Source organism: Garra rufa, chromosome 9 (assembly GCF_049309525.1).
Source record: "Garra rufa chromosome 9, GarRuf1.0, whole genome shotgun sequence".
NCBI classification, from domain to species: domain Eukaryota; kingdom Metazoa; phylum Chordata; class Actinopteri; order Cypriniformes; family Cyprinidae; genus Garra; species Garra rufa.
In genome coordinates this window covers 19739870-19766178 of record NC_133369.1, presented here as the reverse complement: position 1 = coordinate 19766178, position 26309 = coordinate 19739870, and the positions used below count along the sequence as shown (strand labels likewise).

Genomic DNA, 26309 nt, shown 5'->3' with positions numbered 1-26309 from the left:
GACTGTTCGCAATACAATACTGTAAGCCAACTGTTCACCCAAACCTAGTCGTCAGGGGTTGCATTTCACAGGTAACGTTAGCCAACAACAATAGCAATTAGTCATGTTACACTTACAGCCATGGGCGATGCTCCTCGTTGTCCTGTCTGTGCTCTGAAGAATGTTGGGATGGCCGTGTCCTTTAGACGCTGTGCTGTAGTACCGGTGAAACTATCCAAATAGTCATCTGGTTCAAAATGCTCGGAGCAAACACGCCATTTCTTGATTGTTTCTAATGGTGTTTTGAGATCTATGTTCAGAGCAGCCAGCCATTGATTCATTAGTCGGAATTGCTTTTTTTTCGTGGGAATTCAATGAAACATGGTAGTAGAGTACGTCTTCGACTTACTATCACAGCCCCTTACAATGCACATAACCATAGCTAATCGCACACAGGTAAATCCAGCCACTAACAATTTACCAGCTGCAACTCTGACAGCTGCAACAACCGGAGTTACACAAACTTAGTGCCAGTCATATTGGAAGTTACCTAGCTGGGAACTAATTTCAGGCACTGTGTGATATTACTGCGCCTGCTTCGACCATGTTACGGCAGCAAACTTCCTTGACTATTACACCGGAATGGGAGTGTAGTTCCTAATCTTATCGGCCTAGAAAACCGCAGCTTTACATTTCCGCTGGTCTTAGTACACGATATAACTACAGAAGAGTCAAGTTTTAAATAGGACAAATATCGAAACTCGTTGGTCATTTTTGAACTTGATGCTACTGGTCTAATAGGATTCAATGATTTATGCTAAGCTATGCTTATAAGCTATTGATTTCAAAACGGTAAAACTCAACTTATTAACTCGGGGGGAGTTGGAGAATGAGCCTATTTCCAAAAAAAGTGGAATGTTCCTTTAAGTCAGAATTTGCCAGGGGTATGAATAATTTCGGGCTTTACTGTATATGTGTGTGTACTGTGTATATTTATTATGTGTGTGTGTGTGTGTGTGTGTGTGTGTGTGTGTGTGTGTGTGTGTATATATATATATATATATATATATATATATATATATATATACATACACACACATCCACATGCATATATTTAAGAAAAATATGTTGTTTATATATAAAATATATTTATATGTAATATTAATTAAATGAATAAAAATATATTTAAAATATATACTATATGTGTGTGTATTTATATATACATAATATATATATATACAAAGTACACACACATATATTATGTAAACCAAAACTTTAATTTAATATGCGTTTAATCACAATTATTCGTTTGACAGCACTAATTTTTCGCTGTCATGCCATTCCGTTTTCACCAGGTAGGAAAAGAACATGCTTTAATAAATAATAATTATGACATACAAATAGTCAGAATAATGACATACTAAGCTATAATTAATTATAACATAAAAAGTTGAAGTGATGACATAAATGATGAATTATATAATAAAAAGAGGTTGTGAGATACAAAGTAATAGTTTGTAAATAAAAACTGCAAAACAGACAAAAAGTCAAAATGATTAGATAAGGGGTCAATTATTTATAAAAGTCAACTTAAGGCTTAATAAAACATTTTTATTTTTATCTCATAATTATAACTTAGTATCTAATATTTTCAACGTTTGATGTTATAATTGTGACTATTTATTTATTTTAGAATTATGATTCACCAAAATACAATATGCATTATTTTTTCTAATGTGGCAGAAAAGGGATTCCATCAGTATCCTTTTTTTGGAACCGGAGAATGTTTATGCTGTTCTTTACAATACAAACATACAATCTTTACAGTAAGGATACAATAAAAGTGAATAGGGACGAGTGCTGCTGAGTTCCAAAAATGAAAAAAAGCACCATAAACATTTCACTAAGGTTGCCATTTGACTTGAGTGCAAAATTCCAAATCTTCTGAAACCTTCCAAAACTTTGTCTGAGAAATGGGGATCAATGAGGAGAAATGGGGGTCAATGGGGTTCAATTAGTTGGAGGTCCAAATTGCAGTTTTAATGAAGCTTAAAAGGGCTCTACACGATTCCAGCCAAGTAATAAGAGTCTTATCTAGCAAAAAAAAAAACAAACAAACAAAAAAAACATATATATACTTTTTAACCACTTGTTTTGCATTAGCTTTGAGATGTGTGTCTATGACTTAGTTCTTCTGTGTTCTATGGTTAGTTCTTCATCTGTGTACTCTGTATCAAAAAGATAGGGTAGGGAGAAAAACTCTCATTTTGTCAATTTTGTCCTCCAACTTCGAAATCATCCAACATCGTTGTTTTACCTTTTTTTATTTTGCACAATCACTTTGTAACACTTGGTCGGTACTTCTATCTACTTCACGTGTGACCTTTCCAACGTGACTACATAACGCGTAAAGTCATGGACACAGAGCTAGTGCAAGATGAGCATTTGTGGTTAACATTACATACTTTTTTATTAGAAAATGACATATCATTTTGCTAGAATAAGACCCTTAATGCGTATATCCCCTTGAAGGTGCATTGCAACTGCAATTTTGACCTTCAACCTGTTGATCCCCACCTAAATCTATTATATGGAGAAAAATCCTGGAATGTTTTTCTTAAACCTTAAGAAAGAAAGACATAAACATCTTGGATGACATGGGGGTGAGTAAAGTGTCAGGAAATTTTAATTTTAAAGTGAACTAATCCTTTAAAAATAACATGAAAAATAACAAACATAGAGTTAAACATCTCCTTTTGTGCCTCACACAAGTCATCTGAGTTTGGACCGACGTGATAGTGAGTAAACAATGACAGGATTTTCCTTTTTAGCAGTGCAATCCTGATTCAAATATGTACAGTTTACATAGAAGGCAAGATGGGAAATGAAAAGTCGGCAGCCGCCTGGAAACCTTATCAGTGAGATTTGATTTTGGTTTGTTCAGAAGATTACAAAGAAGAAATATGTCCAGCTCTGCAACAGAGAGATAGATTATCTGCACAGTTCAAAGAAGAGAATTAAACAGGGCAGGTATATTTGTCTCTATATGTCTCCTGGGAAGCTCTCCACCTCTGTTGAGCTGGAATGATAAGATTTTATCCCTCTGTTTTTGATTTTAGCCCTCGGTTTCTGAGGAGGACACCTTCTGCCTTTGTTATCAAATGACTCGCTGAGGCTAGTCGTGGCTTATGTAAAACATGGACTCATCCAAAGCTTCAGTCAATATCGTTACTTTGTACACAAATCAAAGCAAGCTGTTGACTCTGTTTGACAGCTACCCTTTGACGTAGTATGCCTGCAAGGTTTGTATTATCCCTGATTTCTATTAGGTAGAACGATTGAATAGATTCAAACAGGCAGGCGTGCATAAGCATGTGTCTGATGCTCTCCTGTGAATAACTAAATGATTTGTGTTTCGAAAATGAATGCTAAATCATAAATATTTCACTTTGGCTTACAAGTGGTCCTGCATTGTTTTTTAATTATACCTACAATTAGGGTTAATTAAAGGATTAGTTTACTTCCAGAATAAAATGTCCTGTTAATTTACTCACCCCTATGTCATCCAAAAACATCATGTCTTTCTTTCTTTAGTGAACGTTTTCCTCAAAAACCTTAATTTCTTGATAACTTGAGACATGAACATCTTGGATTACATGAGGGTATATACAAGTAAATTATCAGGAAATTATCAGGAAATTTTGATGTATTTGAAAAATCCATTGGATGGAGGAAAGCACTCAGAACCACCCTAAAAATGTGGTAGCGAATTTGTATCAGTTGCATTGTCTTCAGAATATGTCAAAATTGCAAAAGTTTACCCAGTTGCACCTGTCTTGTTCTATTTTGAGGCCTGATGTCTCTGAGAAATTACAGTATATTGCACCCTTTCAAGCTTTAACACATCAACGGCACTAATGATTAAATGCGAACGCTGTAATCAGCGCCTGTGCCACTGGCATTAAAGACAAACACTGTAATAATGACATTACACATAAGTCCAAAGATGTTTGTATAGCCAAGCTCTTTGAGTAAACACAAATCTATCTATCTGTCTGTCTATAAACAGCTGTGAAAAAGTGGCCATTAGTATTTTCACCAACCAAAAAATGGTTTTAAGCCAGTTATTTCTATTTTTGCGTAGTATGTCAGTAGAAAATATCAGTTGGCATTTCAAATATTCTTTTTGACATTAATCGTAATAATCCAGTGAGGTTTTTGTTTGCACATAAAGTCAAAAGTTTTCATACACCTTGCAGAATATGCAAAATGTAAATTATTTGACCAAAATAAGAGGGATCATACAAAATGCATGTTTTTTTATGTAGTACTGACCTGGATATACATATAGTCCACAAGAAAATAATATTTGACTTATAAAAATGACCCTGTTCAAAAGTTTACATACACTTGATTCTTAATATTGTGTTATTACCCAAATGATCCACAGCAGTTTTTTTTTTTGTTTAGTGATAGTTGTTCATGAGCCCCTTGTTTGTCCTAAACAGTTAAACTGCCTGCTGTTCTTTAGAAAAGTACTTCAGGTCCCACAGATTCTTTAGTTTGTAAGCATGTTTATGTATTTGAACCCTTTCCAACAATGACTGTATGGTTTTGAGGTCCATCTTTTCACACTAAGGACAACTGAGGGACTCATATGCAACTATTACAGAAAGTTCAGACACTCACTGCTGCTCCAGAAGGAAGCACAATGAATTAAGAATTTGAAATTAAGGGTAAATTTAACTTATTTTCTCTTCTGGGAAACATGTAAGTATCTTCTGCAGCTTCTGAAGGGCAGTAGTAATTTAAAAAGTATGATATTTAAGCAAAATAAGAAAAATGTACACATCTTCATTCTGTTCAAAAGTTTACACCCCCGGCTCTTAATGCTTCTTTTCTCCTTCTGGAGCATCAGTGAGTCTTTGAACCTTCTGTAATAGTTGCATATGAGTCCCCCAGTTGCTCTGAGTGTAAGAAGATGGATCTCAAAATCATACAGTCATTGTTGGAAAGGGTTCAAATATACAAAAATGCTGAAAAACAAAAAAATTTTTTTTTATGGATTTAAAGGATTTTTCTGAAGAGCAGCAGGCAGCAGTCCCTGTTTAGGACAAACAAGGGACTCATGAACAACTATCACTAAACAAAACAAAACAAAACAAAACACAAAAACAGATCATTCAAGTAACAACACAGTGTTCTAAAACAATGTGTATGTAAACTTTTGAATGGGGTTATTTTTATAAATTCAACTATTATATTCTCTTGTGGACTATATGTAAACGTCTTTTATGTTAAATATCTTATTCAGGTCAGTACTAAATAAAAAGTAACATGCATTTTGGTAAAATAATTAACATTTTGCTGATTCTGCAAGGTGTATGTATTATGTCAACTTTTGACTCAGCTGTATACGACAAATGCTGTTAAAGATACACTTGTTAATGACATACTGTAAGCAACAATCACATGACACAAGTAAGTTCAGAAACTGAGATTATGATTGCATATTACTGAAGACTCACAGTGCAGCAATGCCAGAAACACTGAAGTGAGGCATTGAATGATTCTATATTATCATACGGCTCAAAAAGCATGCGTTGTAGACTAATTAGCTTGCAAAGCTGCTGTCTGACCAGCCTGCTGTGCTTTTCCAAGGTCAGAAGTCATCCAGCCAGACATGTGACTCAGAACTGGTCATCCTTAGTACCCACAATCCCCTTCTAAAAAAGCCCTGTAAGTCTTGCTTGTGGGCAGTGGTGTCCCAGTAAGAAGCGTCAACAAGCCAACAACTCTCAGCTCTAATAAGTCCTTTTGAAAGTCTGAATGTGAGCTGAGGTCAGGCATAGAAAAGTACTGCTCTTAAAATAGAAAATAACACGGGTAGACTTGTACCAGGCACTTCAAATGCGATATACTACTGGGGGAAAAGTTTCTGAAGGTGAGGTGACAAAGATAAAAGACGATAAACACTTGGCAGCTATTTTCAGAACACGGAGGCTTCAGACTGAGTCAAGACCTGCATTAGATGTCTATTGATTCTTTCAAAAGACTATGCGCTGATACTAATTTTAATCTAGGACCAGACTTAATCTGCATAATTACTGCTCCTTGTGTTTGAGAGATGCATAGATAGATCACTTTTTTTATTTAACACTGGATGTTTATTAGAAGCAGTTAAGTTTGATCAGTGGCGTTTGGTAAGTGTAATGATGATCCAATGTCCTTTGACTTCCTCTCCTCCATGGGCTCTGATCAATGACCATCCTACACTCGCTCTGTGACAGCAATCAATGATTTTGATTAGTGTACTCCTGCCAGAGAACACAGCGGGACAGCACTGGCCTCTTGCTCTCTTTATTTTGTGTGTGTGAAACTAAAGTACGCACTGATTGATGGTCATGGACTCACTTTCATTCTCAGTATGAGACTCTTTAGGCTTGAATGAAGAGTTTATTGACGTTTTGTTTTAAAGTCTACCTAAAGGTTGCTATATTACTCTAGTTCTGTGGTGCATCCTGCTCATACGTTTGTGTGTGTGTGTGTGTGTGTGTGTGTGTCTTCAGGCCATGTTCAGTCTGTGCATGGTGGAGAGTGAGGCAGATGAGGTAACTCTCCAGGGTGTGACTAGCGTGGGACTGAAGCACGCACTGGACTTCGCCTACACAGGCCAGGTAAATTCAGCTTAGCCCACACAGCTACATAAACCACGAACATGCAAAACAAACAAAATTGACTGTGCCTCAAGCAAAGACAGGTCTCTAGGTTCTGGAAAGACCCTACAATAAATACACTTTTGAAATAGGAGCAGATAAGTGAAATACTTGTAAATAATCGTGTTTATTCTAGAGCTTCACAAATGGGCGCACACACTGGAACATCAAATTCTGTTTAAACGTAATCCTGGGGTATCTTATTTCACACTATACATTTGTAAACTGTGAGTTCATGTTCTTATATGTATATTTATGAGGTCAATAACATACAAATATATATTTCTACATTTAAAAAAAAAATATTTAGACACACTACCAGTCAAAAGTTTTTGAACAGTACAATTTTTTTCTCTTCTGCTCACTAAGCCTGCATGTATTTGATCCAAAGTACAGCAAAAATATTTTTAAATATTTTTATTATTTAAAATAACTGTTTTCTATTTGAATATATTTTTAAATGTAATTTATTCCTGTGATCAAAGCTACATTTTCAGCATCATTACTCTAGTCTTTAGTGTCACATGATCCTTCAGAAATCATTCTAATATGCTGATTTGCTGTTCAAGAAACATTTATTACTATTATATATATATATATATATATATATATATATATATATATATTTATATCAATATTTAAAACTGAATAGATAGATTCAAAGATAGGCATTTATCTGAAATAAAAAGCTTTTGTAACATTATACACTATACCATTCAAAAGCTTGGAGTCTTTTTTTGAGGGGGGGTTAAGAAATTGTAGAAATGACTATGTTTATTCAGCAAGGATGCTTTAAATGGATCAAAAGTGATGATAAAGACATTTATAATGTTACAAACAATTTCTGTTTTAAATAAAAAAAATTTTTTTTTTACTTTCTACTCATCAGAGAAACCTGAAAAAAATCTACTCAGCTGTTTTCAGCATAATAACAATAATAAATGCTTTTTTGAGCAGCAAATCAAAATATTAGAATTTCTGAAGGATCATGTGACTGCCAAATTTTCAGCTTTGAAATCACAGGAATAAATTACATTTTGAAATATATTCAAATAGAAAACAGCTATTTTAAATAGTAAAAATATTTCAAAATTGTACTGTTTTTGCTGTGCTTTAGATCAAATAAATACAGGCTTGATGAGCAGAAGAGACTTCTTTGCCATTAAAAATCTTACTGTTCAAAAACTTTGACTGGTAGTGTCTGGACATTACTAACAGAGATGTTTGTAAGGACAGATATAATTCAATATTATATACACTAATGTTCAAAAGTTTTAAAAATAAAATAATATTTATTTTTATATATGACATTTACATATTATTTTTATTTAAAATAAATTAGGTTATTTTGAACTTTCTATTTATCAAAGAATCATTTATATTAAAGTTTAAAAAAAATATTGTAATAGTACATTGTAATAATATTTTTCAATAGTAACTGTTTTTACTGTATTTTCAATAACATTTAAAAAAACCTTATGGTAGTATAACTGAATTGCATAAACTGTAGCGCTCATTATCCTCACAGTTAAACTAACCAGCTTTTTTTCTCCTGGATGCTTATGTGCTTTAGCTGCACCAGCCTGAAAAATACAGTTTTTTGCACGATTTGAGCTAACCATCTGTGGCACAGAGAATGTAACATATTTTGTGGATTATTTCGATTTAGCTCCTAAGCCTCTATGAGAAGCTTTTTTTTTTCCTTTCTTTCATTTTTTTAATGTGTTTCCTTATTTTTTTTATTAAATGAAACTGTTTGTATGAACATATACAGTTGCAATCAAAATTATTCAACCCCCTTGACCTGCAAGACATTTTGCTGCAGAGAACAAAATTTTGTGAAAACAATTTAACAAAGGCATCAGTAAACTATTAAAGAAAGTTTATTAATACACATTTGAGTAATTCTGAGAACGTAAGTTGATGAATAATGAAAAAAAAAATCAAATTGGCTCTAAACATTTATGTTCAAAATTATTCAACCCCTGAAAGTAAATTTGGTGTAGAATCTTTTATTCTTTAAAACCACCAATAAACACTGCCTGGAAGTGCTTAGATGCTTCTGTCACCTTTCTGCTGCAATCTTGGGCCATTCCTCACCTCAAAAAGCTTTCAGATCACTGATAATCTTTGGTTTTTACTTTGCCACTGCTTGCTTCAAATTCAACCATGTATTTTCAATGAGAATTAAATGTGCAAACTGAACAGGCCACTTAAAAACATTCTATGACTGATTCCTAAACCTATACTTTGGGATGATTGTCCAGCAGGAAAGTCCATTGATTATTAGCTTCAGACTCTGCATAAAAGGCATCACAATGTTTGCCAAAATGGTCTGATACTTTATTAAATCAGTGATATCCTTTGTGTGGTCATGTTTTCCACTTCCTGCTACAGTAAAACAACCCCACAACAGGACTGGCCCACCTCCATGTTTGAAGATGGAGATAGTGTTCTTCTGCTTATAAGCTTGGTCTTTTTTGCACCAGATGTACCTCTGATCCATACATCCAAAAAGTTCCAGTTTGGACATATCACTCCATAAAACATTCTTCATGAATACCGTTCTTGTCTAGTGTTTATCTTATTCACAGCATTGAAATATTTTTCCTCCTTTCGTCGGGTCATCTTGCAAGTCTTTGGCTGTACATTGCACGTTTTTCTCAGTTGATCTGATCAAACATTTTATGATATTGTGCTTTTTTGTTCAACAGCCTCAAAGGTTTTCTGGTTGAACACACTTTAATCTAAGGAATATGGCTGCCAGTTGTGTCTCTAGGGACATGTAATGTCTTAGAAATCTTCATGTAGTTTTAGACTTTCTAATAGAGCAAACTATTTCTTCTCTATTGATTTTGTGTGAGCTTTGATGACTTTACAATATTTGCTACTCCCTATCAGCACATGCATGGGCTAAGAGTATACTATGTGTAACAGCCCAAGCTAATTCCATTTTTAATAAGTTTGTAAAGGCAATAAGACAATTTTTAAGACAATTTTGTAACTTACCGTAAAAATAATTGTCTTAAAACAGCAATGTTGAATAGGGGTTGAATAATTCTGACATAGCTGTGTTATTAAAAAAATCCTATAACTCAAAAACATTACATTGTGTATTGACATTATCTGGATCTTCAGGAAGAGCCAAAATCATTTGTAAAGTACTGCAGTCTCACATTATTATAGAGCTGGCTTAAAATGCAACACTTTTATATAATATGTAGCACAGGATCACGGCTCCATCTCTCCCTTCTTGGGCTGTAAAAGGTTGAAGACCCCTGTTTGCAAGGTTGTGGTTTCTTAGGATAGTCTTACTTGGGTCCTTTGTTTGTAGATCATGCTGGAGCCAGGAGTGATACAAGATGTCCTGTCTGCTGGAAGCCACCTTCAGCTGCTGGAGCTGCTCAGCCTGTGTTCCCACTATCTCATTCAGGTGTGTTTATTATAGTCTATTTTAACAGTGCTACTAATTTCCTGCTTCCTGTTCACATATTAAAGGAATAGGTCTGAAAAAAAAAATTAACTTTCACATCAGCACCCTCATGCTACAATGAATCTGTACATTTGGAGCTTTTCAAGCTTCAAAAAGACACAAATAACCAGTATTATTGAATGAGTAGTCTGTAAGACTATATATGTATCTGTTTTATATTCCCCTGAAGCCTTTGAGTGAGAAATCTTAGTTATTATTTCTTAATGATAGGTTTTTCCCGTAAATGAGCCCAGAAAATGTGAAAAGATCTGCATGTTCCACCTGGGACTTTTTATGGCTCACCACTGCATTTAAAATTTGCTTATTATTCATTGTAACCAGTAGATGGCAGTCAGTCTCTGTGTGAAGCATCTTTATAATCATGCGTCTGTGGAACATCCTGACTGGATTTATCTCTCTGTTGTTTTTTCTTTAACTTATACATTTCCAGGCTACATTTTTAGATATTGTGGACTTTGATGAGATTCAACACTGTTGAGCTTCCTTCATCAACTGTATTATTTACTATATTACAGTATTAAACAGCTGTATGTGTGCCTTCATGGTGATATCTTATTGTTTGCGTACTGTATGTGTGAGTCAGGGCTTGAAAGATTTGACTTGTTCATAGACTTTAGCATGAATAAAACTGTGAATCTGTCTGTATTTATATCTGTGCCTGTAGGAGCTGAACAGTTTTAACTACCTGGACCTATACAGGCTGGCAGACCTCTTTCACTTGCCGGCCCTAGAGGAAGCAGTGGTGGGCTTTCTGGTGGATCACCTCTCTGAGCTGCAGAAGAACAGACAAGAGGAGGTTCTGCTCCTACCTTATCGGCTCCTCAGGGAAGTTCTAAAAAGCGACCGCCTCACCTCCCTCAGCGAGGAGGAGATATGGCAGGTGTGTGGGCCGCAAATTCACAGACTTCAACTCTTCAAAACATCTCTGAATGGCTTAGGTGGCCTGCAAAATATCAGCATGGGGTTCAAAGTTCTGAGACGTCCGTTGTTTTTTTTTTTTAGATTTGTAAAACTTTACAACAAAGAACAGATATGAAATGTTTAAGTTTCTACATCATTTCTAGTTCACTGATTTGAACCTCTTTGTACAGACAGTCAGATGTTCGTCCATTGAAGCTCAAGATGCTCTTTGGAACATCTTGAATCATGCTAGACAATGTGATCATTAGGTTTTACTCAAACTTGTGGGGCTCATGCAGTGCTGCTGTCATTAAACCAAAATAAGGACAAATGATTTTGTATTGGACACTTTTCACAGTTTCCACAGTCATTAACATTGTAAATCTATTTCTGTCATGACAACTCTTAGAAAAGTTTAGCACGATTATGGATATGACAGTGTTAATGTATTTGGTCTTAGTAGATCTGCTACGCTGCTGCTGTTGGTTATTGCTGTTGCTGCTGCAAGCAAGTACAGAACTTGCTACTGCCAAAGCATATATGGTGCTGTGAGTATTTAAGACATACTGCTGCTGCACAAATAGCATAAAATAACCCATAGCAGATCTACACAGGTGGAGCTGGGGAAGGTGGAGGGTTTCAGAGGAACTCTGAAAGCGCGCTTCGAAATGCCCAAGTGAATGCTACCAGCCATTTAAATAGCTGCAAGCTGCAAGCTCATTGGTTACGTATGCAACATGAACCAATCAGCTTGTGCCAAGTCGTATAACTCTGATATCATCAGTTATGTTAACAACCCGTCAACCTGCGTCATCTAGAGTTTCATGGCAGAACTAGGTATTTGTTTGTATATGATAATTTTTATATCACTTTTATATGTGACCCTGGACCACGAAACCAGTCTTAAGTAGACCGGCTACATTTTTAGCAATAGCCAAAACTACATAGTATGGATCAAAATTATCGATTTTTCTTTTGTGCCAAAAATTATTAGGATATTAAGTAAAGATCCTGTTCCATGAAGATATTTTGTACATTTCCTACTGTAAATATATAAAAACTTAATTTTTGATTAGTAATATGTATTGCTAAGAACTTTATTTGGACAACTTTAAAGGCGATTTTCTCAATATTTAGATTTTTTGCACCCTCAGATTTCAAATTTTCAAAGAGTTGTATCTCAGTCGAATATTGTCCTATCCTCAATAGAGAGCTTATTTATTCAGCATAAATCATGTATAAATCTCAGTTAAAAAAATTTACCATTATGACTGGTTTTGTGGTCCAGGTTCACATATTATCTTGACTTTAAATTACAGAACACTAGTTAACGCTGTGGGATTGACTACAAATTTGACATATTTGTCTTGTGGCCACTATAAACAATCTCTAGATATTTTTTACCTCTTTTGCAAAGCCATAAAAATGCTATTGATTTTTTTATTGCTATTGGAGCAAATGGGAATGCAAAAATTATATTTGTTATATTGAGTTTCTGCTCACCACTGTAGATGTTTACCGAACTTCACTTCGGGGAACACTGGAAATGTGAAAAGGGTTCCAATTTTTTTGGTTCAGGTTTTTCATAATTTAATAATATGTAATAATGTATAATTTAATATTGAAAAATTTAGTATTAAATTGGAAAAGAACGTCTCAGACGTTTGAACCCTGTGACATTCTCTATAACGGCTGCCAAACACAAACCGTCGTTAAGTAAATGAAGTCTGAATGTTAAAGGTCATATTCACAAACACAAACTCCACCTGTTTAATTTACGGTGTAAGAGTGAGAAAAGAAGGTGTGCGGACAATGTGAGCGTGTGTGTGTGTGTACGTGTATGTACACACGGGCGGAGGCTGTAGTCGGGGGGGCTGTGGTGTGACTATTCATTTGCACCAATCAGGCGTCCCCACCACCCCCCTTCCCCCACCCAGCCTCTCTCTGATTAGGCCCACCGCGGCTCCATCAGCGCCTCAATCCCCCAGCTGTCACTCCGGCCGCCCTACTGATTGAAAACAATCAGGCCTCTGATGGCACAATTACCCTGACCCTTTAACCAGTCGCTGCTGCCATAATCAGGCCCTGATTAGGCTGCTTTGGGCCTCCTTCACTTTGCAGAGAAGGTTAATTTGGGCATCAGACGGAAGCGTGATGGGCACAGGGGCTGGTGCTGCCGTCCGCCGGTCCGAACGTGCGCCCGCCAATACCACCCTCGATATAGTTTGGCTGTCAATCATCGTCATGCAGAGTTCTCTGAGTCTCACGCTCTGGAAATCACATTTTCTTCCTCTTTGTTTTTTTTTTTTGTTCTTTTTTCTTCTCTCGCACTCACTCTCTGTCTGTCTTTCTCTGTGCGGGAGTGGGTGGGGGAGTTCATTTATTTTCTGCCCCGAGGAAGTTCTCTGATCCAGTGTGACCTTCACAGTCAACAGACGCTGCCTCGCTCACACCTCACTCTTTCTCTCTCTCTCTCTCTCCCTCCCTCAATCGTTTTCCACTCTCACTCATTCTCTTTCTTCTTCTCTTCTGTTGGCTGTGAAAAGGAGGAGGGTTGAAAAAAACAACTAAAATTCTGAGAAAGGAAGAAAGCGAAACGGAACCTCAATAGAGCGTTACATGATTAATGATGCCAAACAGGAATTTTGCTGAAACCTCTGTGCACTTTAAAGCTTAAATGTGTAATTATTTAGGAATGCACCCCCTTTATAGGTACAAGTGGTTTATTGGTCAAGATTACAGATTTTCTTAATTTATCAGAATAGTATACCTTTGTATCATACCATGCTATACCGTACTGAATATATATCGGCTGATATTAGATTTTTAATTGTGCATGCAGTTATCATGTGTCGCTCACTTCAAGTTAATCAATGTTTAAAAACATTAAGAATTGAACAATCTATAATAATTCATGAATATCCATTTCCATACTGTACACTATAATGTTTTAATGCCTAAATTCACAAAAAAAAAATATTTCTATAAAGATTTATGTATCAGCAATTTATGGCTTGTAAGCCATAACATATAAATAGTTATAGGCTTATTGACATTAGACATTATGAGTTAAAAAAAATATTTTTTTTTTAAAAATTAAAAATTACTTAATTCACGTTAATCGTAATTCATTGTATTTCTACTGTGTTTTATTAAAGGACATTAGACAATATTATATGAAAAATTATATATTGGACGTTTATCTCTTATCAGCCATAACATAAATATAATCTTAGGCTTATTGGCAATGGACACAATTTTAATGAGTAAAAATTTAATCATTTTTAATACTTAATCACTTGGAGCGTAATTAATTTTAATTTTTTACTGTGTTTAGAACAAAAAAGTAGACAATATTATAAAAAATGTTATATACTGCCACCAGAAAGACCTGGTTGGACAATTTATCAGACATCTTGAAATCCTAAGATGTACTTGTTATCCTGCTACTATTGTTTTGTAATATTGTAATGTAAGTCTCTCTCCCCCTGTTTTTATGTATATGGGCAGATCTTGGGCTCTGCTGTAAAAATATATAAATTAAACATTTTTAATAAAAAATAAAAATTATATACTGGACAATTATGCCTTATCAGCCATAACATTAAGATAATTCTAGACTTATTAATACTGGAATTTGTATAATTTAATTGAATAATATTTTTTTAATAAAAATGTTTAATGCTTAAAGGGATAGTTCATGCAAAAATGAAAATTCTGTCATTAATTACTCATAAGTCCTTTGTTCATCTTTGGAACACAAATTAAGATTTTTGATGAAATCGAGAGCTTTCTGACCCTGCATAGACAGCAAGGGTCCTACCACATTCAAGGCACAGAAACGTATTAAGGACATTGTTAAACTTAGTAAGGACATTGTTTAAAGTATCCATGTGACATCAATGGTTCAACTGCAATTTTATGAAGCTACGAGAATACTTTTTGTGCACAAAGAAAACAAAAATAACATATTTATTCAACGATTTCTTCTCTCCCAGGACAGTCCACCACCATTATCGGTAGGACAGTTGCTGTCTATGGAGGGTCAGAAAGCTCTCGGATTTCATCAAAAATATCTTAATTTGTGTTTTGAAGATGAACAAAGGTGTTATGGGTTTGGAATGACATGAGATTGAGAGCAAAATCATCTCAAACAGTGGGCAGGATTTTCTGTTTAACAACCAATGGCAGACAAGGGGTGTATTTGGAAACCTGTCTGGTGGCAGTCATTATCTATGCAATTCGATGCTTCTAGTGGCACAGAAATAACACACTGTGCCTTAAATTCCACAATTTTTCCTAGAAGTACCTTCCTGCAATTAATGCACTGTAAAACATTTTGTGTAAGCACAATGAAATTGAACCATTCACATTGTGCCATTAAAATCTTAAAAAGAAAAATATATTACAAGCATTTAAATTTGCCATTTGTGTGTAGGAGACGGCTGCGGAACGTCTAGAGGTGGTGGCCCATGATCTCGGGCTGCTATAATAAGTTCTCTGTCTCAGGGCTGATTGTGTTAAAAGCCACTTTGTTTCTACGAGAGTGGCATCGCTTATCTCCAGCCATCTCCGCCATACTCGCATGCCTCTGCAGCTAAACAGTCTAGATTGCTCTCAAGTTCAATTAACTCCCCTTTGTCTAACTCCCTTGGCTGCGCCGGAGTGCATATGTGTGCATGCTTCACACGCACACTTCACGTTTGTGTGTGTGCATGCTCACAGATCCCACCACCCCATCTCATCTGCACCTGTCTTCTCATCACTGTATAGAGACACAATATCTTAAGCATTAGCATGCAATGATACAAAGTGTTGGCCCTGCGTAGACAGACGGTATTGTGTGGATGGTGTGAGCTGCAGCCTGTAATATGAGCAGTGTGATCTCCTGATCCTGAATCAGTGCTGAATACTGATGAGCCACTCTGCCCTGCTGTAGTTGCTGGTGCGTTGGCTGGAGCACGACTGCAGATACCAGTACATGGAGGAACTGCTGCAACACGTGCGCTACGGCCTGATGGAGGTCTCCGCCCTGCATCGTGTGGCCAACAGCCACCCCTTTCTCAACTCCAGCAGCACCGTCGCCGCCCTGGTGGAGGAAGCGTTGGACTACCACCGGTCCGTATTTGCACAGCCTTTACGTCAGACGGCACGGACCACACCACGGTTTCAGTCGTTGACCCTTTATATCATCGGCGGGCGCAAACGCGAGGTCAGCCGTGTAAGGGAGCTGCGGTTCTTCAACCCTGCCGCGCAGGAGAACTTGCGAGTTGCTGGGGGTTCGAACTGGAGCGAGTTGGCACCCATGCCTGCTGGACGAAGTCACCATTGTGTGGCGGTCATGGGCAACTTTCTGTTCGTGGCTGGCGGGGAGGTGGAACATGCCACAGGAAGGACATGTGCGGTGAGGACGGCGTGCCGGTACGATCCTAGGGTGAACCGCTGGACTGATATCGCACCGATGAAGGCGTGTAGGGAGCACTTTGTGCTGGGAGCCCTGGGACAGTATCTCTATGCCGTTGGGGGAAGGAATGAACTGAGGCAGGTTCTGCCCAGTGTGGAACGCTACTGCCCCAAGAGGAACAAGTGGACCTATGTGCAACCATTTGACCGCTCGCTGTCCTGTCATGCAGGTTGCGTGGCGGACGGGCTGCTCTGGGTCTCAGGTACTATTGCATTACTAATACACATTTAGCCCACAATGATACAATTATTAGGCATCTCCCAATGTGTATAGGACTCTCACAGAGGTTCTAGGCCTAAAGTTTAAAGCATCACTAGAATCGGTTTAACATATACAATAATGGCTCCTTCTGCTGCAGGTGGTGTCACTAACACAGCTCAGTACCAGAATCGACTAATGGTGTATGACCCAGGACAGGTAATATATATTTTTATGTGGTATTTATGTGGTTATATGAGACTAATGTAGATGGGTAGTGCCTCTCCCTCCACCTAAAAAAGAGTGACAGTGAAGACAATAATATTAAAAGTATTCCATTTTTGACATGCTTAAATGCTGCTTTTTTAAACTTTCTATTCATTAAAAACTCCTGAAATAAATGTATCACGATTAGGGGTCGACCGATATGTGTTTTTCAGTACCGATGCTAATTATTACAGATAAAGTAGACCGATAACCGATATTTTGAACCGATATAAATGCCCAGTGTAAAAATTTTAGTGGTGGGCATAGATTAATTTTTTTAATCTAGATTAATCTAGATTAAATCTTGAAATTAATCTAGATTAATCTAGATTAAAATGGCTAATTTGAATTCTGCTGAAGGCATTCAGAATATGTGTGCTACCCAAATAATGAATAAAAGTAAGTCTTTGAGAACGGGTTTCTCAAGCCAGGTGGCGCATTAGACCAGGCGCTCATCTCCTGTTTCCAAAATGCATTACAAACTGCTTGACAATTGCATTTACAACACAATTAACTATACAAACTTGTGTAACCAAGTACTTCTGCGCAAAAGGCTGTATGACGTGCGCGTTCCCGTAAAATACACAGGCGCGCGGGTATGGATAGCCTATCTGCGTGCATAGTCTTCCAATAAACTGCGTTGCTTTTAGAAGCGTCAATTCAGTTGTTGCATATAGTTTAATGTCTTTATTTCGGGATTATCAAAGTAAATTATAACTCAAACTTGAGATTTTACTGGGGCACAGCAGATTTTCACTGGGGCACGTGCCCCAGTAAAAAGGGTCTAGCAACGCACCTGCCCTGAAGCGGCTTCATAACTGCATCCATGTCTGCACGTCTCATTTGATGTGGTAATTTCACAGAAGTTGAAGACTCGTTCTCGCCCCCTACAGTGCAATTCAACTAGATATACGTCATCCGCGCTAAAATATCAAGGTGAAAGTCATCATATCTTGCGTAGTTGAGACCCAGCTCCCAACCCAACTTTGAGAATAGATTAACGGCGATATTTTTTTTATCGCGCGATATGAGTCTCACGTTAACGCAGCACGTTAACGCCGATAACGGCCCACCACTAAAAAATTTAAAATAATGTCAAAATTAGAAACAGCAAGGCTCTGACAAAAACTTTTTTAAAATGCTTTTAAATGCTTTTATCTACAAAACGGTTTTGAAAATGACCGTTAACCATAAAAATGCTTAATATCGGCGCCGATAATCAATATTAATAATTGGTCGACCACTAATCCAGGACAGGTAATATATTGTACTGCTCTCTGCAGAGCCAAATGGCCTCCAGCTCCCCCTCTCTGGAGGTCCAGCTCCACCTCTGTGTGAACAAATGGGTCGAGTTATGTTTAGTGATAGGGTAAGGGGTAGGGTTAGGGTGTGGTTAGGTGTCTATCTCCACCTATTACCTCCAGCGAGGGGGAGCTAGAGCTCCAACTCCTCCCATTTGGTTCTGCAGTGAGCACCCTCTTAATATATTTGTATTTATGTGGTTATGTAAGACTAATGTAGATAGATAGTGCCTCTCCCTTCTCTTAAAAAAGACAGTAAAGTGACAGTGAAGACAATAATATTAATAGAATTCCATTTCTGACATGCTTAAATGTTAATTTAAATTGTAATAATATTGCCATATTATAGTTTTATAATTTGTTATACATTATAATTTTGTATTACCAAGAATTGTTTTGGAAAGACATATCTTAGTGTTTTGTCATCTAAATGATTGACAATAAACATCAAAAGGACTGTGCATCTGTTTACAAAAAATGAAATGTACCCTGATTAAGGTCAGTGGTGTTGCATACGCCTTTAACATACAAATTGCATATACCATTGAATAGAAACTGAATGTTAATTCACATCAGGCAAATGCTCAAAAATAATAAAAAAATGACAACAAACCTACATCAGGATCTTCTACAAAACCTCTACACACCACTGTGATTTATTAGTGTTACATTTAAAAATACATTAGAATAAGTATCATAGAACTTCTGTGGTCAGTGCAACTGTGTATTTTTTTCGAAGAGAGAGATATAAAGAAAGAAGAGGGGAGGAAAGAACAGGAGGCTGAGGCTCATTGGTATTCAAAGTGGCTTTGCATTCACCTGCCAGGAACAGCAACCCCCCACCCACACTACCCTCAACAGATGGTCGCCAAACACACACGTGTATATTCACACTCTCACTCACCACTGCTCGTGCAGTGTGTATACACACACCTCTCACAAATAAATGCACACACACACATGCACTGGAATATGCAAAAGAAATAAATGTAAAATGTTTGCTTATATATATATATATATATATATATATATATATATATATATATATACAGTTGCAATCAAAATTATTCAACCCTCCAGAGACTGCAGTAGTTTACAAATACAAGCTTTTCTGAAGATCCAGGACTTAAAAAAAATTGCATCTATAACCAATTACTGGCATATTAAAAGTGATAATGTCAACATATAATGTAATATTTTTGAGTTCTAGGATTTTTTAATACCACAGCTATGTCATAATTATTCAACCCCTGTTTAACATTGCTGTTGTTTTAGTCTCTTATTTGTATTGTGGGAAACAAAATTGTCCTAAAACATAATTAAGCCTTTAGAAACTCTAGTAGAAAACAGAATTAGCTTGTGCTGTCACACATACATACAGTTAGCCCATGCATGTGCTAATGTTATAGTGGCTAATATGACAAAGTCAAAAGAGCTCTCACAAAAGCTATAGAGACGCTACAGAGAATAAATAATTTTATTACTTTAGAAAATAAGGCTATATGAAGATTTCCAAGGCATTAAAGGTTCCCAGAGACACAGCTGGCAGCCTTATTCGTTAGTTTAAAATGTGTTGTACCAGAAAACCTTTGAAGGTGTTGAACAAAAAAGCACAATATCATAATATGTTTGATCAGACCAACTGAGGAAAAACCTGCAATGTACAACCAAAGACTTGTAAGATGACCCAACGAAAGGAGGAAAAACCTTTCAATGCAGTGTATAAGAAGAACACTAGACAATTATGGCCTTCGTGTTGAGACATCTTGCCAAATACCACTCTTGACCAAGAAGAACAAAAAGGCTGACTTGAACATGCTAAAATTAATTTAGATAGACATGTGGAGTTCTGCAAGAATGTTTTATAGAGTGATCTGACCAAACTGGAACTTTTTGGACCTATGGATCAGTGGTATGTCTGGTGCAAAAAAGGCAGAGCTTATGAGCAGAAGAACACCATCTTCATCGTCAAACTTTGAGGTGGACCAGTCCTGTTCGAGGGGTGTTTTATTGTAGCAGTAAGTGGAAATCATGACCGTATGAAGGACATCATGGATTCTTTGAAGTATCAGGCCATTTTGGCAAGAATTGTGATGCCTTTAGTGCAAAGACTGAAGCTGATGATCAATGGACTTTTCTGCAGGACAGTCATCCCAAAGTATACATCCAAAATTTACTTATGCTTGGTTCAGGGATCAGTTATGGAATGTACTTGAGTGGCCTGTTCAGTCTCCAGGTTTAATTTTCATTGAAAAAATTTGGTTGAATTTGAAGAAAGCAGTGGCAAAGTGAAAACTAAAGATTGTGAGTGATCTGAAAGCTTTTTCAGGCGAGGAATGGGCCAAGATTGCAGTAGAGAGGTGACAGAAGCTTCAAAGCACTTACAGGCAGCGTTTATTGGCGGTTTTAAAGATTAAAAGATTCTGCACAAAATTTGACTTTTAGGGGTTGAATAATTTTGAACATGAACATTTAGAGCCAGTTTGATTTTTTTTTTTTATTATTCATCAGCTTCCGTTTTCAGAATGACTCAAATGTGTACATTTCTCTAATAGTGTACTGATGCCTTTGTTGAGTTGCTTTTACAAAATTGTGTTCTCTGCAGCAAAATGTCGAGGGGGTTGAATAATTTCGATTGCAACTGTGTGTATATATATATATATATATATATATATATATATATATATATAGTAAAATTGGTAAAATCCAGACAATTTATTGTATAGTTTAAAAACTTGTAAATAATTTAAAAAAATCTTCTATAATTCCTTCTCTGTTGTAGAATCAGTGGCTAGCGCGCAGTCCCATGTTGCAGAGGAGGGTGTACCATGTGATGGCGGCAGTAAAAAGACAGCTGTATGTGCTTGGGGGGAACGATCTGGACTACAACAATGACCGCATCCTGGTTAGACACATTGACTCTTATGACATAGACATGGACCAGTGGACACGCTGCACCTTCAGTCTTCTCACAGGTCACTACACACACTCCAACCAAGAAATAGATATAATTGTTCAACTGTTCTTGCAGAACACTATTTCCTTACTATTTTAAAGGTAGCATTTCTATATACACTTTACAAGTCATTAATTGATGGACTGGAGTCTGTATTATTTGAGGGTTATTGTAATGCCCATTCTGACGGCACCTATTCACTGCAGTGGTGATCCATTGGTGAGCAAGTGATATAAAACAAAATTTCACATCTCACATTTTCAACAAATTTTCATTTTTGCTCATAAATTTCTTTAATGGTAGCAGTTTTTGTGGACCCTTGGTTGTCAACAAGCATAGAATGAACATCAAAATAACATTTATACCTAAAATATGTTTGCATGCTTTATATTTTTATAAATTATCATTGTGCAGTTACCTTTTAAACGTATATTCTTCAATAACTATTTACTTTTGATAGGAATGTGTGCAAAATTGAGCCTAGTTTACCTGTTAAGAGGCAAATTACAGTCATCAGAAAAAAATTAAAATAGAATATATTCATACTTTATTACAGTCATCAGAAAAAAATTTAAATGTAAATAATCATACTTTATTACAGACGTCAGAAAAAAATATAATGGTAAATAATATTAATACTTTTACACAAAATGGAAGACAAAGTGTTTTTTTTTACAGTCTCCACTGTGCCTAAAAGGGTTAATATAACAATGTAATATATATTTTTATTAATATTTACATTCTCTTCATACAACACAAAATATAAGATACACAAAATATGCTTGTTACTATATTTTTGTAGTTACAGAAGATTATAATGTAACTTTTTTAATGTGTCAATATAAATATACAAATTGTTTTCTTAATTTACAAAATGTATATAATAAGCAAGTACAGTCATGGCGAAAAGTTTTGAGAATTACATAAATATTGGAAATTGGAAAAGTTGCTGCTTAAGTTTTTATAATAGCAATTAGCATATACTCCAGAATGTTATGAAGAGGGATCAGATGAATTGCATAGTCCTTCTTTGCCATGAAAATTAACTTAATCCCCAAAAAAACTTTCCACTGCATTGTTAAGAAGGCTTCAGGGCATCCAAGAAAGTCCAGCAAGCGCCAGGATGGTCTCCTAAAGAGGATTCAGCTGCGGGATCGGAGTGCCACCAGTGCAGAGCTTGCTCAGGAATGGCAGCAGGCAGGTGTGAGCGCATCTGCACGCACAGTGAGGCCAAGACTTTTGGAAGATGGCCTGGTGTCAAGAAGGGCAGCAAAGAAGCCAGTTCTCTCCAAAAAAAAAAAAACATCAGGGACAGATTGATCTTCTGCAAAAAGTATGGCGAATGGACTGCTGAGGACTGGGGCAAAGTCATATTCTCCGATGAAGCCTCTTTCCGATTGTTTGCGGCATCTGGAAAAAGGCTTGTCTGGAGAAGAAAAGGTGAGCGCTACCATCAGTCCTGTGTCATGCCAACAGTAAAGCATCCTGAGACCATTCATGTGTGGGGTTGCTTCTCATCCAAGGGAGTGGGCTCACTTACAATTTTGCCCAAAAACACAGCCATGAATAAAGAATGGTACCAAAACACCCTCCAACAGCAACTTCTTCCAACAATCCAACAACAGTTTGGTGAAGAACAATGCATTTTCCAGCACGATAGAGCACCGTGCCATAAGGCAAAAGTGATATTTGGGACCAAAACGTTGACATTTTGGGTCCATGGCCTGGAAACTCCCCAGATCTTAAAACTTGTGGTCAATCCTCAAGAGGCGGGTGGACAAACAAAAACCCACTAATTCTGACAAACTCCAAGAAGTGATTATGAAAGAATGGGTTGCTATCAGTCAGGATTTGGCCCAGAAGTTGATTGAGAGCATGCCCAGTCGAATTGCAGAGGTCCTGAAAAAGAAGGGCCAACACTGCAAATACTGACTCTTTGCATAAATGTCATGTAATTGTCGATAAAAGCCTTTGAAACGTATGAAGTGCTTGTAATTATATTTCAGTACATCACAGAAACAACTGAAACAAAGATCTAAAAGCAGTTTAGCAGCAAACTTTGTGAAAACTAATATTTGCATCATTCTCAAAACTTTTGGCCACGACTGTACATCATGAATCCATCTTCAAACCGTGTTTTTGGCTTATCCTGAATCACTATAGTACACCTATAATACGTTTTTATATTCTGACTATTTTAGACCGGATGTTTCACACAAAATGAAAGACAGTCTCCACTGTCTAAAAAGGTCAATATAACAAGGTAATAATTTTTAAAATTAATATTCTTTATAACCTCCTCATAGGCCAAAATGAGGCAGGAGTGTCCGTCCATGATGACAGAATCTATGTAGTTGGTGGATATTCGATCTGGACAAATGAGCCACTTGCCTGCATTCAGGTGAGTTGACTTGAACGGTGCATATGTTTGAATGACATGTTGGATAATTAGTGTTGAGATGCCATCATTTGTCTGTTTGGCAGGTGCTAGATGTGAGCACCAGGGGGAAAGAGGAGGTTTTTTACGGGCCGACGCTCCCGTTCGCTTCGAATGGAGTGGCAACGTGTTTCTTGCCCGCGCCGTATTTCACCTGCCCCAACCTGCAGACCCTACAAGTGCCACATCACAGGATAGGAGCTCTCTAACCTCTCCGCTCATAACTCATCAAGGACATTCCCACAAACACACTATGAACCAATGAAATCATGTGGGAGCCTATTGAACTTTCACAAATCGTGACTGGTGGATAAAGTGGTCATTGATCATACATTGATCTCATAGAGCCAGTGTTCTGATGGATGTGGAAACCTTCGAAAAGAAGTTAAAGAGTTTTTTATTGTCAAGCTTCACTGCATTTCTCAACTGGATATGCTGTGGTCCTGCACCATGCTAATACAGTTTAACAAGCAGCGTGTAAATCTGTCAGAATGATTAAGAGCCACTTTATGGCCCTGTCCCAAATGGTGCTCTTGATGTGAACCTGCGGTCCGTCAAGTCCGCAAGACTGCGGGGTTGTCCCATTTATCATTTTAACATTCAAAAGGGTGTTCATACCTCACAGTGAACTTTTACTTAACAATCCATGCAGAATTAAATCAAAAGAAATACTCGAGAGCAGCATTTGGGACAGGGCTGAAGTGTCAAAAACCTGTTTTCATAGATTCTTAGGACTCCATCCACTCTCCATTCTGACAAGTTCCTTTTCATTCCATGTCATTTTTCAGCCTGTGACAAGCTGTACTTTTTTATCAAAACTCAGGATGAAGACTGTACAATTGTTTACTGAATGTGTATGACCACAGCTGACGACAAATGCACACACAGCATCTTCACAATCTGCGTCAATGGTGGCATCTTGACTGTTCTCCATCCCACCACCAGAAACCCATTCCATAGGAAAACATGTAAGGGCACACTTTTTTACATAATGCTCTAATAAATACAACATTTATGCAGTTGTGCAATGATTGATAGTAGTGAGTTCTTGATACATTGATTATTGAGTCACTGGATACAAACAAGAGACATGCAGTAGCTTTGTTCCCAAAAATATTTTTCAGGGTTTCCACTCTGCCAGCGAATTTCGGAAAGTTTTCCAGACATTTGTGATTACTAGGTAAGGATATTTGAAATTATTTTGTTTCAGATGAATTGTGAATCAGTTTGACCAGTTTATTGGTCAAGTTTCAGGCTACACAAGCAATCTTGCATATACAGTTAAAGTCAAAAGTTTACATACACCTTGCAGAATCTGCAAAATGTTAATTATTTTACCAAAATAAGAGGGATCATACAATGTGCATGTTATTTTTTATTTAGTACTGACCTGAATAAGATATTTCACATAAAATACATATAGTCCAAGAGAAAATTGAATTGAATTTATAAAAATGACCCTGTTCAAAAGTTTACATACACTTGATTCTTAATACTGTGTTGTTCCTGGATGATCCACAGCTGTTGTTGTTTTTGTTTGTTTGTTTAGTGATAGTTGTTCATGAGTCCCTTGTTTGTCCTGAACAGTTAAACTGCCCGCTGTTCTTTAAAAATCCTTCAGGTTCCACAAATTCTTTGGTTTCATAGCATTTTTGTGTATTTAAACCCTTTCCAGCAATGACTGTATGATTTTTGAGATCCATCTTTTCACGCAGAGGACAACTGAGGGACACGGTTATTACTATTAGAGAAGGATCAAATGCTCACTGATGCTTCAGAAGGAAACAATGCATTAAAAGCCAAGGGGTGAAAACTTATTGAATTTAAAGATCAGGGTAAATTTAACCTATATATCTTCTGGGAAACATTTAATTATCTTCTGTAGCTTCTAAATGACAGTACTACATGGAAAAGTTCAAAAGTTTTCACCCCCCGGTGCTTAATGCAGTTTTTTTTTCCCTTCTGGAGCATCAGTGAGCATTTGAACCTTCTGTAATAGTTGCATATGAGTCTCTCAGTTGTCCTTTGTGTGAAAAGATGGATCTCAAAATCATACAGTCATTGTTGAAAATGGTTCAAATACACAAAAATGCTGAAAAAACAAAGAGTTTGTGGGACCTGAAAGATTTTTCTGAAGAACAGCGGGCAGTTTAACTGTTTAGGACAAACAAGAAACTCACGAACAATCATTACTAAACAAACAAACAAAAACAAAAAACGCTGTGGATCATTCAGTGACAACACAGTATTAAAAATCAAGTGTATGTAAACTTTTGAACAGGGTCATTTTTATAAATTCAACTATTATTTTCTCTTGTGGACTATATGTAAACATCTTTTATGTGAAATATTTTATTCAGGTCAGTGCTAAATTAAAAAATAACATGCATTTTGTATGATCGCTCTTATTTTGGTAAAATAATTAATATTTTGCAGATTCTGCAAGGTGTGTGTAAACTTTTGACTTCAATTGTATTTCTTAATAGTTTTCTATGACTATATTATTTTACAAACTACTTTTAATTCTAAAGTTTTTTGTATTAAAATTATGGTTTTTCTATTTTATAGACTAGAATTTTATCCATTTTCATTTTTTTC

General features: G+C 36.5%; 1 protein-coding gene across 5 annotated transcripts in view; it reads left to right on the top strand.

Annotated features, from left to right (window-relative positions):
• klhl32 (kelch-like family member 32) overlaps window positions 1–24739 on the top strand; it is a 30382-nt gene extending 5643 nt beyond the window's left edge. For 4 of the 5 annotated variants that reach the window (XM_073847514.1, XM_073847515.1, XM_073847513.1 and 1 more), the window contains 8 exons: window positions 6549–6656; window positions 10030–10128; window positions 10853–11068; window positions 16028–16754; window positions 16911–16969; window positions 21101–21293; window positions 23581–23675; window positions 23759–24739. In XM_073847514.1, coding sequence (XP_073703615.1) covers window positions 6549–6656; window positions 10030–10128; window positions 10853–11068; window positions 16028–16754; window positions 16911–16969; window positions 21101–21293; window positions 23581–23675; window positions 23759–23920 — 1659 coding nt within the window. In that variant the 3' untranslated portion in view covers window positions 23921–24739. The remainder of the gene's footprint in view (window positions 1–6548; window positions 6657–10029; window positions 10129–10852; window positions 11069–16027; window positions 16755–16910; window positions 16970–21100; window positions 21294–23580; window positions 23676–23758) is intronic. The other variant, XM_073847516.1, reaches the window with a different exon arrangement.
• Window positions 24740–26309: the final 1570 nt, after the last annotated feature.